A 15536-nucleotide genomic window follows, 5' to 3' on the forward strand; every position below is an offset into this window, starting at 1 on the left:
TTGCAAGTTGTTGCTAATAATTCCTTACTGATGTAGCTCTTGCTGCCCAGCCCAGGCTGGGGTCCCCATACAATGCTAGTATCTGGAGTGCCTGTGCGGGGACCTGCTGCCCACGTAGAGCAGGTTGACTCTAATTCACTCCTGGACCCCTGCATTCTTTTCCACATATATCCACAAATAGTGTCAGAGCAAATTAACGTAATTTTCTGATTGATGTAAAAAGAACCAAAGAAAGCTGGTTGTGTTTGGTGGCCAAAATACCACACAGTGTGAGCAGAGTAGAACTGCTGGCCCATTTTATAGCACTCTAATTGATCATTATTTCTCAAAGGGCACATTATTTGGCCATATGGCAATGATCCAGTATCATTACAGAGGCATTGGACATGTAGGTGCATGTGAGCACTATAGTAAATATACGCCTCCTTCTGCCAAGAATAGAAGTAGGTTATCCAAGAGGAAAGGGGAGGGAAAAGAAAATACCAATTTCCTATGTACCAGAACTTGTCTGGCTTAAATCAGTAGTTGAAAACTGTACAGCACGAAATCTTGAAGATTTTTTTATTTCACAGTAGAGGCTCCTGGTTCATATTTAATAAGCTAGAAAATTAACTCTTTTGGAAACTTGGAGAGAGTATGTAAATGTGTGTGTGCCTGTGTTTTGCTCTTGGTTCACGGGAACTGCCTCTCCGGTCTTCATTTCCGCACGTCTGAAACTGCTAAGTACTGTCCGAGGAATGAAGAAAATGTATGTGGGAGAGCTAGCCTGGAAGGAGGAGGGAATCCTGGGCTTGTGCCTACGTGACAGGTTACAACGACAGTCGCTGTGGCCAGGAGGGAGACCTTGAAAGCATTTCCATCAGGGTTAGATTTAGGGCAGCCCATGGGCAAGTCATGGAGACTAAGGAGAAATTATTCTGTCTGAGAATGGCCCGGGGCTCCCGATGTAGATCTGGCCCCTGCAGAAACCCAACAGACATTATCCGGAGGACTGCTGTGCAGTGGGGCAATCGGTAGTCCAGGAAATGGGGAAGGTGGACAGGATGCAGTCTACTCTTCACAAGCAAACCGCAGCGTTGAGCAATGGCTGAAAAAGATGGCAACTGATGCAGCTGCAATGCTGCAGAGTGACTGCATTCGGGAGCTCCTCTTTTTTCCCTGCGCCTCCTTTATTAATGGTTTGCTTTCATCAAGCTTTATGGGTCCTCAGCAGAGCCAGGTCAGAGCATTCAAAATGCTGGAGCCGCATGTGCCTGCCTCTTCCTTGTGACCTCATCCCCCCTGCCCCATTATCTTGTGTTCCTTCTCTTTTAGATAGAAATAGAGAAGAAAGTTAGCTGGAGATGAATTGCCCAGTTTTATCTGTTGTAGTTAAGGAAATGTCAGCAGTTCATAAACCAAAGCAGTAGACTCAAGAACTGGGAGAGTCTGAGATTTGACCCTACCAGCCACGAGACTCTTGGGTCAGAAGCAGAGGAATTTATTACTCTCTCGTGGCCCAGCAAGCAGCGTGAACAGCAGCATATTTTGTGTCAGCTCCATCCTCGCTTCCAACTCCCATGGGAGTGAGTGGCACAGATGAGCCCAGGTTGATGCCTGCATATGCCATGGGTTCTGTTAAAGGGAGAGGAACCCTGAGTGTGGGGATCCTAAATCTTCTGTAATGAGCAATAGGCGTATCTGCCCTTTGCACTGGAGGACGATGCTGTCAGTCTTTCAAGGCTGTTCACTGTGCAAATGCAGACATCCTTGAATGATAGTCCAAAGCAGAAAGCCATTAGTACTTTGCATGCAGGACATGCAGATACATCAGAGACCTATGGAGAATTGCCTCCCAACTTGGATTTGTTAAACTTAGAAGAAGCTCAGTGTTACTTCCTGTTCTATCCACAAATTGACATCAGGACTTGGCTGTCTTTCTTACTTGGGGAAATTGCTGAGGTCATGGCTGTTTGAAAGAACCTGATGAACCTGTTGCTGGAGAAACAGGTAATATAGGGTGATATTATTCCACGTAATGCCTCAGAGAGTCGGAAGTATGTTACGTGAAGCTACCTTTGAACCTGAAATGGCTCAGCAACATCTGTTCTTGTGTGTTTTTCCTTCCTTGTCTTGATGTGAAGGGATTAACTTCAGTGGGCCCCGTATGCACAATGATTTGTTAAGTCATAGGGGAAGACCTAGTCCCTGTTGTGCTATGAGCTCGCATGCATTTCCTGTTAGCAGATGAACAACCTGAGGGGAAAGAATTGGAAACTTCAGGGAGTCTGGATGATAGGCCCCAGGAAGTTGGGGGAGAGAATCTGAGGGCTAAACCTGCCAAGTCAGACTCAACGAAGGAGGCAGTTATAAGGCCCAGGGGTCCTGCATCCTCAGGAGTGGTCTTGGAATCACTGACAGCTAGTGTGTGGGAGCCAGTGGGCCCCGCTGGAGCACTGTGACACCTGCTGAGTGAGGGGTGGCTCAGCCCCCACTCTCCACCACACTCTTGAATAGTCTCTTATGTCTTACAGACTCTTATGGGGTATCCTTGCCGGTTAATATGATCCCTCCTGCCCTTTGTGACAGATATTACACTACCGATGCTAGTGCTTCCAGTTTCTTAAGTGCCTTCAAGCTTACCTAGCAGTGTACACAAAGTAGATTACAGCCCAGGATATATTAGTACCAGAATATTGCATTCTTGTCGGTTTTTAGAACAACTGTGATTTATCCCATGCACATTCAACCCACTTCATTCATCATAATTTGGGGAGTAGTGCTACTATTAACTTGCATGTTTAAGCACATCCTAGATTATAAATTAAAATGCACAGTATCAGAATGGCTCAATGAATGTTTTCTTTAGAAAAATGGAATGCATGTCTGGTTCTTTGGTCAGTGGAAATATCCTCTCTGTTCTTTATTTGATCATTTCATGTGGACTTTGGAGCTGGCTGGTGCTCATCTGTATGTGTAATTGGCACCCAGGAGTGTCCTGGAATAAGTGGTTGATTCACTCAGCATTTGGCAATATCATTATATTGGTCATCAGCCACTTTTGCATCCTGTGGTTTTAAACAAGAAGAAATCTTACAAAACCAGTACAGTGAAATGCGTGAGGTTTTGGTGTAAAGGAAGCAGTTCCTCAGGAGATTCCCTGTTAGCTGAGTTTCACTGGGAAATTCACTGGGTGTTGGCAGTGGGGTGGGGGGTGGGGAGGGTGCTGCAGGCCTGAGTGATTTTGCAGAGTTAACTGTTGTACTGTTTATCCTGTAAAGAAAAAGTCCATTGGTGGTTGTGTTTGCAGTAGCCAACATGAGATACTCTGTTCCGTGGCATTTACTTTCTCTCTCTGCTTCTTTCATTGGTAACACCTTGATTTTTGATGACTATTAGAATAATTAACACTGACACTTGGAAGGTAGCCTGCTTCCAGATGCATCTACATTTGTCTGTTCTGTAAATAGGAGCCCCAGCTTTTTCCTGCCCTAACTGAAAAGTGTGCCTCCACCCCTCCAGCCTTTCCAGGGTGTGGACCTGTGCGTAGCTGTGTGACTGTTCCCACACGTTGGCATATATTTCAGAGCTACCAAAAAAGAAGTTTGTTGCTCTTGAAATAACAAGACAGAAAAGAAGCATTTTTTCTGAACCATAACATCTGAAGCGCTGGAAACAATCAACGTTTGTATGTGTGATGCTGAAGCCAGTGAGTTCCACGTGAAGGAAGGGATTGTAAACTAAGAACAGAAAGGCAGTTTTCCTGGATTTCAGATGTCAAACTCTCAAGCTATCTAACTCACCCACTCAGCACCTCTACATCCATCCTTCTAATGCACTTGCATTGTCAGTGATTTTTGTTTCTGCAGGTTTTGATGCCAGAAGACAAATAATAAAATAGCATACATGTGAAGCCTTAAAACAGTTTTCTACCAGTTCTTGATTGAAGATGAACAGAAGCATCCTGATCGTGCTGTCAGTTGGCAGGCAAAAGGCATCATATTTTAAAATTCACATAGTCTGAAAGCAGGCTACTCTTCTCTGACTCAATAATAAACTAATTACATGTTTTAAATAGTATAGAGCTGAGTCCCTGTTTCAGATTAAGCCTTGTAGTAGCAAGGTCCAGGGCAAAACAGACATTTGCCTGATGTTCCTGGCCTGAGGACCTGTAGCTTGGTGCCAGCTGTTTGGGGGCTTGGATAGGCCTGCCAGGGACAACTAGGTAAACGGGCTTGACTCAGCCACGAGGTGATGCTCCCTGAGCACAGAGGCAACCAGGCATGCCACTGAGGAAGACCTGGACACTTAACAGTTTATGGCAGTGATCCTGTTTGATCATTCCCTACAAGTAGTAATCCCAGGTCTAGGTAAGACGTGTCCATAGTGTCCCCTTTGGGGCGTGTCTGAGTCAAAAGGGGTCATTTCTAGAAATGATCCCATTCCAACAAGCCTTGCTTGGTGGCTAGTCATTGTTCCACCTTTCCCCTCCCTTTCATAGTTCTCAGGACCATGTATGGAAACTTAGAGCTGGAATGTTGAAGTCAATGATACAGGTTTGTGTAGTCTTGAAAGCTTCACATTCCTTGGTCACCTGTGAGTTGTGCCTCTTTCCTTGGGCAGTTTGGTGACTTTAGAGGGACACACACAGTGCAGTGGTGAGCACTTTGCTACAGAAGTTAGCCTTGGGCTTGATTCCTGGCACCGTTGCCTATAGAGAGTTACTGTTTTGCACCTCCATTTCCTCCCAACAGTCTTGCCATGAAAATAAAATGAGATTAGATTTGTCAGGCACAGAACGTTGTCCCTGGTAGGCACCAAATACAAGTTCCTTCAGCCTGAAGGTGAAGTAGACTCTATTTTGATGGTAGATGTTATCCATCCTTTGTGCTCCCTGCACTTCAGCCTTTCAGTTGTCGTGGTAGTTTAGACATCGGGACTAATGATGTTTCTAGGAGATATTATAATACCTCAAGGCCGGGAGATCTGAGTTTGTTTCAGCTTGGTTGTCACTTCTTAGCTGATTGAATTCAAGGTATGCCTTGTATCTCTTTGTTTCTTTGTTTCTTGTATCTCTTTGTATCTCTTCAGTTTCTTTCACTGTAAAGGTAAGGCTACTTGTTACTAGATGGGTTTCACAGCCCTCTCCATTTTCCACAGTACTACTTTTTGCTGAGCTTCCTGCCCGGATGATCACTTACATAGTGCTGTGAAAGTGATTAGACTCTGATGTACTCCTGAATTCTGGGTGTGTGTTTCCAATGTCCTTTATTTTTTCTCTCCATTTCCACCCACAATAAGTTTTCAAACTGGAAAAACTTACAGCTTACTTTTTTTTTAATCTAAGTGAAAATTATGTTAATAATAAAATAATTTCTGTTCCACTTTGTTGTACTTTGCGGAGTCAGTTTCAAGAATGTTCTGTATCTTCATGGCTTTTAAGCCTTTGAGGCATCCATTTTGCATGGCTAGTCCCGTGTGATCTTAAAGGGGAATTTAAGGAGCGTGTGTTTGCTGAGCCCCTTTTGGGAAGGGAAAAGGATTCAATCACATCAGGAAGAGGCCTGGACAGAGAGAGAGAGCAGGGGCGGCCAAATGCAGCCGTGTTAGCCTGCTTTCTGGAGACTTTCCGTTGACTGCATGCAGTGAGTTTCTGCTTCCTTAGCCTGTGGGGACGTGGGCTGGAAGCAGGAGCGTTTGGGGGCGGGGAGTGGGTGTGGGCAGAGGGTGCAAGGCTGCCAGGGTTCTCTGTGTGCCGGAAGTGCAGGTTTGGCTGGGAGGAATGGAATGTTCCCTCTTGCCCTCCAAGAGCAGAAACAGCTGTGGAAGGGCTTGGATAGGTCGCTAAATGAAAAAAATAAAAAAAAATATGAAAATGAAATCCACACTGGAAAACCTAACCAAACTGTCTATAATAGTGTGGTAGCTCTTTCAGAGAACTTTCTTCCCATCTAGGATTTCTTTCTCACTTGAGGGCAGAACAAATTGTCTGCCTAGCCCTTCCTCTTCGAAAGAAGGCTTCATGGATCTCATGTTGCTTGGGTAGGAAATGGGTTCATTTTGCTATTCATCAGGTTATCATTATTTTGTTCCTCTGAAGGATGGACCAGAACCTGTTGCTGACTGCATGAATACTTGAAACAAACGTTAGTTTTCCAAGGAGTCTCTCTGGGTAGAGGATTATTGTCAGCAAATTTAACAGAAATCTTGTTTCTAGCTGAAAATTTAATCCATCAGCCAAATTCCTGACAATATTTATTTTAGAACATCATCTTTTTAAAATAAGTCCCTTAATGATTTAAACTTTTAGTGTTTTAGACAAGACTAAGAGTGGAGCTAGCCTGGAACTTGTCTTACAATCAGGGTTGATTATGCTATCCTTTATGTGAATGTTGAAGTTTTCTTCTCTGACTGAAGGCTTGTTTGGCTACTATAGCTGGTATTCCACATAGTCAGAAAGAATAACTCTGACTTCAGGTCTGTTTTGTGTGTTGTACTTTGCATATTGCTTTTGAACAAGTTAGCCCCAAAGCAGATAAAATGTAGGGAAGATGATAAGCCAGCTAAATGTCTAATATCTAATAAGAACCATCCCTTTCATTTCTCCCTCAGATGGAGGCACTGCTTGACCCTTTGCAATGCCTCCCCCTGTGAATCCCCCAGGGTCTTTGCACTGGATGCAGTGATGTAGTATTTTGTACAGTCAAGGAAAGAGAAACTGTGTGATTATTATTAATGTTCTTGAGGCTGTCTGCATATGTACTTTGGTTCTCAGGGAAGTTCGTTCATTAAGTAATACTTTGCTGCATTCCGCACAATGGAAGCTAATAAGTACCTCAGGATTGGGGTATGGCTTTTTCAGTGGTTATTTTTATGCAGTCTGTCTTTTTGGCATTTTGTGTGAAGGACGGTCTATCATAAAAGGGATTATGTGAGGTTGCATGCTAATTCAGGGAGGGTTCTGAAAATTACAGGGATCAGTTACTGTCCCAGCTCATGCCTTCTTCAGCTGATATCACTTCTAACTTTTGCCACAAGTCCACTTGCCCTTTTCTGCCTGTGCCTATCCATGCTGGGCGGAGAAGTGGCAAAGGGCAGAAAGGAAAACTGTCTACAAGGCAGTGCAAGGTCAAGGACCCTTCCCCCTACCTTTTTTTATAAATAAAAAAGATATCTGGACCCCAGTGATCTGAAAAATTGCTCTAACTCTCCATTTTACTCTGTATCTGTAAGCACAGCTTTAGTCTGTGAGCCTAATTCTCATTCTTACCTTCTAAATGGTGGAAACTTGGAATTAAAGATCATCTGCTGTGTTGTGTCACCGGACCCGGGAAGACTAGGGATCATTAGCTTAGATGCAGAGTCTCAGCCAGTAGAAACATAAGGGGGCAATTCCAGTGACTGTCAGCTCTAATTGCACATTGGAATAATCTGGGGAGCTTTAACAATGTACCTCTACCCAGGCCTCCTTACCTACATCAGTCTCTAAGAGTGAGTACTTAAAGTCTCCCCAGGTGACTGCAAGAGACAGCCAGGGTGGAGAACTGATACTTAAGAGAAATTAGGGCCTCGTCCAGAGAAGTGCCTTTGAAAGAGCCTGTCATTATAAATCAAAAGCAGTGTCCCAGGACTCATGGTTTTCACTGGGCTTTTCACGTGACCTTTATCATCTCCCCGTTCGGCAGATGCATGTATTAAGATTCAAGCCTTTGGCAGCCTCATTCTGAATTATTGGTGCCCACAAGTCAAAGCAGAGACCTACTTGAAATGCTGGTCCTGCGTGCAAGGTGGATGAGTACTGGGTTTAAAACCAGTCCTTCATGGATTGTCCCCTCCAAAATCCCTCCTGAGGACCAGGGTGATGCCTGCAATTTGCTGGTGGGAAGCAATGAATCTGGTTTGGGAGCTGACAACCATATGTCATTTTGAAATACCATCCCCACCCCCACACACACACCCCTGCAAAAAAAAAAAAGAAGAAAAAAAAAAAAAAGGCAAAGGCCTTTGAGAGTTAAATTACACAACTCCCTTTTTATTTTTAAAGTCAGTGGATTCCTTGTTGCCGTTGCTGAGAAAGATAAATTGATACCACATGTTGCTTCCAGACAAAACCCTCTCTGTGTTCCAGGGGAAGCACATGCAGCTGGTGTCTGGGTTAGTGGACAGTCTTTACAAGGTAAACATGGGTTGGAAGGGGCTGGAGCGGACATAGGGTAGTAACAGTTGGGAAATTGCCAGCTACCCCTGAGCACCTTTGAAATACTTTTAAGAGTTTGAAGTCTTTTCCTGGAAGGAGCCGCCCTCTCACCTTTTGGCTTAAAGTGTATGATGCTCGGAAAACAGTAAGTGAACGTTTGTGATGTCACTGCTTCCATATGTGGGATCTGATCATTGAGAGCCTCTTTTGTTGCTTGGCACTCCGATGAGTACTTTGTATGCGTAATTTCTCTTAATCTTCCCAAAGATCCCGGAGTTAGTCAGAAAGGGTGTTTTTATCCCCGTTTTATGTAAGGGGCAACTGAGGTTAAGCCCACGGCCACAGGACAAATGCCAGGACCAGGAATCCAGCTCCTACCTGGCTAACATCGAAGTCTGCCTCCCTCCATTGGCCACCTTAAATCGCATGTGTGAATTACCCGCTTTGTGAAGTATTGGTGGAATACTTACTCATTTCAGGCAGCTCTCTCTGACACTTAATCTAATCTATTTTGGGTCCTTCTGTCCTTACAACCAGTGTGACTATGTGCACTTTAGCATTAGGGATAAATGTATCTTGCATTAGAAAACTGTCTTCATTATAGCAAGAAAAAGAATTACCAGATTCTGATGAGGACAGTCATCTTTATACTAATTTCTTCAAGGAGGGCCCAACAAAGGGATCTCTAGGCTGTGGCCCACCCCGTTGCAGTCAGCACGGCTGTGAAAGGTGCATTCCCTCCTGCCACCTCCTTCCCTTCACACACCTTCTGCACATCCTGCCTTGAAGGATTAGGCCACTAATGGCAGCTGCAATCACACAGGACAGGTTTGCCAGCTCTGTTACTAATTAACCACACCTAAAGCACTTCTGCCCCATTGCAGACCTTGCTTCAGTGTAAATTGTTTTGTAAAGGAGAAGATTGACGTAAAAATGAAATGAAGAATATTCTTATCTCTGCTATCTCTTTAGACACATTGTGTTACAGTTACTTTCAGGGTTCTCTACATCTTTGGGCCCAAGCTGGGGAAAAAAAAAATACTGGCCTATTTGTCCCTGACAAAAGTTTCTTCCTAGAGATGTTTGCTATAATTCATCAGTCTCTGGATTTCTTAGTTGTGGTTTTAAATAACCAGAACAATTCACATGGTTTGGGGTTGGGTTATAGTGACTTCTTGGCTGCTTTAGTAAGCAAATGTGATGACACAGTGGCCTGAGCTCCAGTAGTGGGAGTCCTGGCGGGTAACATTTACCTTATCACCTTAACCTTAAGGAAAGCACATCCTTGGTACCTTGGCCAATTAACACTGGTCTGCCTCACAGCATAGTTCACAATGTGTGTATTTAGATGTGATGAGAAAAATTACTCTTGTCCTATCAAAACATTCCTCCTTTACCCTCAGTTCCCAACCTCCAAACTAATGTAAAATCTTAGAAATTTAGAACTAGTGGAAAACCATAGAATATTTTTAACAGTAGCTGTATGGTTTAAAACATACACATTGGAAACTAATTTTAAAAGCCCCCTTATGAAGAGAACTTCTCTTCCCTAATTTAGAGAACTTAAACTATAGATCATAAGAGAATTTTATAATTGACTTATCTATTTTTGTAAATTCCACTTCTTCATTCCTGGGTTTGAGGCAAGGGAGAGGCTGTTTGAAATCATACAGAAATCACATCACCATTGACTTCTGTTACCAGGGAAGATGTGGGAAAACATTGCAGTTCTGATACTTTCTCTGGCATTCATTTATTTACCTATTCCTGCTTCACCAAAATTTAGTTAGAGAACCTAGTGATTAGAATTATGACCTGTGGGGCAAGACAGCAGAGTACATTTCTGGTACCTGACCTTGTTAGGGGAGGGACATTGAGCTACAAATGGACCGACGGGCCACATTGATTGGCCTCTGTCGTTCCCCCACCCGAGGCCCCCACTTCAGATTATGGATTTTATAAATGGAAGGCTGCCCAGCTCCAGTGGATAGAAGGCCACTGAAACAGGGGACTGTGAGGATGGTGGTGACATAGTTTTTGTTTGTGCTGTTTTAGTAATGTAACTGGAAAAGCATGAATGTTGTGGGGGTGGCCTTAGGGAATGTATTCTGCCACTAGTAAGTAACCTCTAAAACAAGAGCTGAGCTAAGATTGGACACTGAATCTAATCACCTATTCAATAGATTGGGTTTTGTTTCAGAATCTAAGGGCCATTTATATTGGTTTGTCTGGTAACCACTGTCCTCTCTAGAATGAAAGCTACAACAGGTGCCTTAGTACAAAAATGCAGGCATAGGCTGTCGACGCGCCTTTGCTTTCAGGCTTGCTCTTCTGAAAGATTTTCTTTTAAGAAGTTTTTAGGAAAGACCTACCAAATTTTTACTCTCAACTCTTTCGCAAACAAAATTACAGTCATAAGACTGAGCCTTTGTATCCTCCACCTTTCTTAAATGTTTCTTTCTTTAGATATTAGCACGGATCGTTGAAATGATGACTTCTGAATAATTCAAGGACAGACCTGTGAAAGGTTGTAGGAAAAGCATTGGAGTTGGGAGAACAAATTTCAGTTTTGGTTCTTACAAACGGGAGTTGTGTGGCCTTCTGTAGGTTATTTAATAGTATCTCTCAGCCTGAACCTTCACATATATGATGAAGACACCAACTTTGCAGGTTTATTAGGATTAGAGACGAGGAATCTAAAACCTGGCCCAGTAGCTGACAGTGCTGTAGTCAGGCAGGCTCTCATTCCTCAGCCTTACAGTTAGGGACCTTGGCCCCGACACCCGGTGGTTCTCGTCCTCAGTGTGTATTCCAGACCCTTTATCACAAGACCTTGTAGAAGCTTGATTTCTCCCCCCAAATTCTAACCAATATTAGCTGGTAATTTTATAAAATCACACATATGCATTGTTTGGGTTTAGAGTTGTAATGACCATTAGAAAATCCAATAGGGCATTTTGGAGGTCTCTGAAGTGTTTTACTTTTTTCCTCAGTTGGTTTGGAATTGGTGAAAGTAAAAATACCTTGAAGAGTATTGTCCTCCAAATGCTTTTTAAAAGGGGGATAACTGGATACTTATGATTGGTCTTTGTTAATTCTGGGTATTGCTATGAACTATTTCCAAAATCTAGAGCACAGGGGGCTGGGGCTGGCCAGGGGAGGGGTAATCCGGCCAGAATCCACATTGCCCCACATAGCTGCAAAACCTCCCTGCTTTTTCACCAAGAAGCTTGAGTTTGAGTTTTTCCTTAATATATCTAGTCATCTGAGTACTCAGTAGTAGAGCTGCCTTGCACTTGCCTGCTTTTTGAACCCTGTGGAGTGAGTTTTAAGAGCACCCTTCATATCTATTATAGAGAAAGTGTTTTACTTTTTAAAGAAATGTAATTTGTGAACCATTAGTAGAGATGCCATTATTTTAAAAACAGTAAGAGTGAAAGGGGAAGCAGAATATATCGTCTCCTGGGCAACATTTGTCTTATCAGATACTCAGCATGTTGCCTGTTTTCTTCTTTCAAATGCATCTTTGCAGCCGTGGTAGAAATGCCTGGATATGGCCCATGGTTGCTATTGCTTATTGCCCAGCCGAATCTGTCAGCCCTCCTTGCGTGGGAACATATACATGGGAAACTCTCAAAGTATTTTGGGTTATTTACGTATGGTGAAATCCTGCTGACTTTCTGTGTTTTAGAAACATTCTGGTAGAACACATGTATTTGTATCTTCTACATAAATACAGTTGGTGATTGCCAATTTTTTTTTTACTACGGTAACTTTTAGGATAGTTCATATTTAATAGACAGCAGTAGGCAATATCTTGTCTTTAACTTGCAAATAAAAACTCATCTGGCCTGCAGGTGCTGTTCCAGATGTGGCATATACTATCAACTCCTCTCTTTTACTGCATATGAGGCATTTTACTGATTAAAATGAGCCTGCCCCAGGCGATGGGCTCTCTCCACCATGGACTCTGTGCTTTATGATAGTAAGAACATCCTGACTTGGTAGCATGACTGGCTCCTGAAGTGGAGTATCATATATCATCCTTACGTCATCCCTGTTAGGGAGGGATGGTTTGGATGTGATGGCTGTAATGAAGATGGAGAACTGAAGTTGTTGCAGACAGATTAAATGATTTGTTCAAGGTCATATGGTTGGTCGGTGGCAGAGATAGGACTGAATCTGGGTCATCTCTGTTAACTGGGCTTATCTACCAAGCAAGGAGGAAGATTCTTAAGATGAGTGCATTTGTTAGGTTTTCAAGATATTTTTCCCTTTTTTCTTTTCTCTTTTTAAAAGAAACCTTTCAATGTGGTTTTAGATTTACAGAAAAGCTGCAAAACTAGCCCAGAGAGTTTTTGATGTTGGGTAGCAACATCAAGTTTCCCCTGTTGTTAACATCTTATATTAGTTTGGGACATTTGTCACACCTAATGAGCAATATTGATACATTATTATTATTAACTAAGGTCTGTGCTTTATTCACGTTTCCTTAGTTTTGCCAAATGTCCTTTTTCTGACCCAGCATCCCATCCTGGATACCACATTACATACATTTAGTCATCATGTTTCCTAAAGGTCCTTGTGGATCTGACAGCTTTGAGGAGTACTGGACAAGCATTCTTAAATGTCCCTTATTTGGGATTTGTCTGCTGTTTTTCTCATGGTTAGACTGGGGTGATGGGTTTTGGAAGGAAGACCACAGAGGAAGGTGCCATTTTCATCCCATTATATCAAGAGCACATGTTATCAGCCTGACCTCGCCCTGTTGATGTTGGCCTTGATCACCTGCTGAGATGTCAGATTTCTTCACTGTAGAGTTACTACCCCTCCTCAATTTCTATACTGTACTCTTTGGAAGGAAGTTACTATGCTCAGACCACATTGCCTTGAGGAATGGGGTGTCTATATAAAATATTTAGCATTTTTCTGAATGGAAAACTTGCCTACTTCTTCTGTCAACTCAGCAAATCCTACTCTACCTACTACTCTACCTTTTTTTTTTTTTTCTTATGCCTGTCAGACAGGTGTGAAATTGTGGCAGGAGGAGATGGAGTCACAGAATGGTTAGGTAAACATTCACACCAGTTCTGAGTTCATAGAGGTGGTTAAGAAAAGGTGGGTGCTGCCTCTGCTAGAGGAGGAGGGAACCATGAGAGAATAAAATAGTCCCCCAGGTGATTAATTGCCCTCAGAGAGCCAGGGAGGTTTGTTGCAAAGTGCAGGGAGAGATGGTGTGGTAATACATTGTATGTATGAACTTCAGTATGGGAAATACAATTTCAGAGAGGACAGTGAAACTTAAGAACTTAAGAAAAACAATGTCAGTGAACTCCTATATATCTCCTGGATTTGAAACCATGTCCCACCCCCCAAATATGGAACTTTTCATTTACAGTGTTGTCATTTAATTCCAAGATGCTTGTTTTTTTTTTTTTTTTTTTTAAGCCTCTGAAATTGAGGCTTTAAGAAATGAGTCTGATTAATAACTGCTTCTTCAGGGAGCTCAGTTTCGGACCATTCCGGCTCATCTTCTGCATTCTCCCTTCTCTTTGCAGAACTCTATCCGGCACAACCTGTCGCTGCACAGCCGGTTTATGCGGGTCCAGAATGAAGGGACCGGCAAGAGCTCTTGGTGGATCATCAACCCGGACGGAGGGAAGAGCGGAAAGGCGCCCCGGAGGCGTGCTGTCTCCATGGACAACAGCAACAAGTACACCAAGAGCCGTGGCCGCGCAGCCAAGAAGAAGGCAGCCCTGCAGACGGCCCCGGAGTCAGCAGACGACAGCCCCTCCCAGCTCTCCAAGTGGCCCGGCAGCCCCACGTCGCGCAGCAGCGATGAGCTGGATGCCTGGACCGACTTCCGCTCTCGCACCAATTCCAACGCCAGCACGGTCAGCGGCCGCCTGTCCCCCATCCTGGCAAGCACAGAGTTGGATGATGTCCAGGACGATGACGCGCCACTCTCCCCCATGCTCTACAGCAGTTCGGCCAGCCTGTCACCCTCCGTAAATAAGCCGTGCACCGTGGAGCTGCCCCGGCTGACCGACATGGCGGGCACCATGAATTTGAATGATGGGCTGGCCGATAACCTCATGGACGACCTGTTGGACAACATCACGCTCCCCTCGTCCCAGCCATCACCCCCTGGGGGGCTTATGCAGCGCAGCTCCAGCTTCCCATACACCACTAAGGGCTCCGGCCTGGGCTCCCCCACCAGCTCCTTTAACAGCACGGTGTTTGGACCCTCCTCTCTGAACTCCCTGCGCCAGTCTCCCATGCAGACCATCCAAGAAAACAAGCCAGCCACCTTCTCTTCCATGTCACACTATGGCAACCAGACACTCCAGGACCTGCTCACGTCGGACTCACTCAGCCACAGTGATGTCATGATGACCCAGTCGGACCCCTTGATGTCTCAGGCCAGCACCGCTGTGTCTGCCCAGAACTCCCGCCGGAACGTGATGCTTCGCAGTGACCCAATGATGTCCTTTGCCGCCCAGCCTAACCAGGGGAGTTTGGTCAATCAGAACTTGCTCCACCACCAGCACCAAACCCAGGGCGCTCTCGGTGGCAGCCGTGCCTTGTCGAATTCCGTCAGCAACATGGGCTTGAGCGACTCCAGCAGCCTCGGGTCAGCCAAACACCAGCAGCAGTCTTCTGTCAGCCAGTCTATGCAAACCCTCTCGGACTCTCTCTCAGGCTCCTCCTTGTACTCAACTAGTGCAAACCTCCCTGTCATGGGCCATGAGAAGTTCCCCAGCGACTTGGACCTGGATATGTTCAATGGGAGCTTGGAATGTGACATGGAGTCCATTATCCGTAGCGAACTCATGGATGCTGATGGGTTGGATTTTAACTTTGATTCCCTCATCTCCACACAGAACGTTGTTGGTTTGAACGTGGGGAGCTTCACTGGTGCTAAGCAGGCCTCATCTCAGAGCTGGGTGCCAGGCTGAAGGCTCACTGAGGAAAGGGGAAGTGGGCAGAGCAGGTCAGTGCCCAGTGCTATGGCATAGTGATACCAGAGGGGTGGTGGGGGGGGGGCGCTGTCTTTTATTTATGTGGTGCATCGTAACCTGGCTCCCAACCGGTTCATTCCAATTTGTACCTGCAAGACAAATAGAGCTGTCAGGTGCCCCTCTCCACAATTTGCTGACAGCTCAGGACTTTTACTGCCAGTGAAAAGAACACATGTTCAGAGGTTTCCTTCTTTGTATCTGGTCACCCTCGCTGCCCTGTAACACAAGTCCTTCTGCCAGATGGATGGATGAGGATGGAAGGGAAGGGAGGTAGGGGACCTTAGGTCACACAAACATCAAGGCTGAGGATCCAGCCAGAGGACTTTCTTAGACTCTCA

The 15536-nt window shown here is 44.6% G+C and overlaps 1 protein-coding gene across 1 annotated transcript in view; it reads left to right on the forward strand.

The window, feature by feature from the left end:
* FOXO3 (forkhead box O3) overlaps window positions 1-15536 on the forward strand; it is a 108244-nt gene that overhangs the window by 77856 nt on the left and 14852 nt on the right. Inside the window, 5 exon segments of the mRNA XM_032484644.1 lie at window positions 13735-14000; window positions 14002-14099; window positions 14102-14143; window positions 14146-14189; window positions 14191-15170. Coding sequence (XP_032340535.1) covers window positions 13735-14000; window positions 14002-14099; window positions 14102-14143; window positions 14146-14189; window positions 14191-15135 — 1395 coding nt within the window. The 3' untranslated portion in view covers window positions 15136-15170.

Source organism: Camelus ferus, chromosome 8 (genome assembly GCF_009834535.1).
Source record: "Camelus ferus isolate YT-003-E chromosome 8, BCGSAC_Cfer_1.0, whole genome shotgun sequence".
NCBI lineage: Eukaryota > Metazoa > Chordata > Mammalia > Artiodactyla > Camelidae > Camelus > Camelus ferus.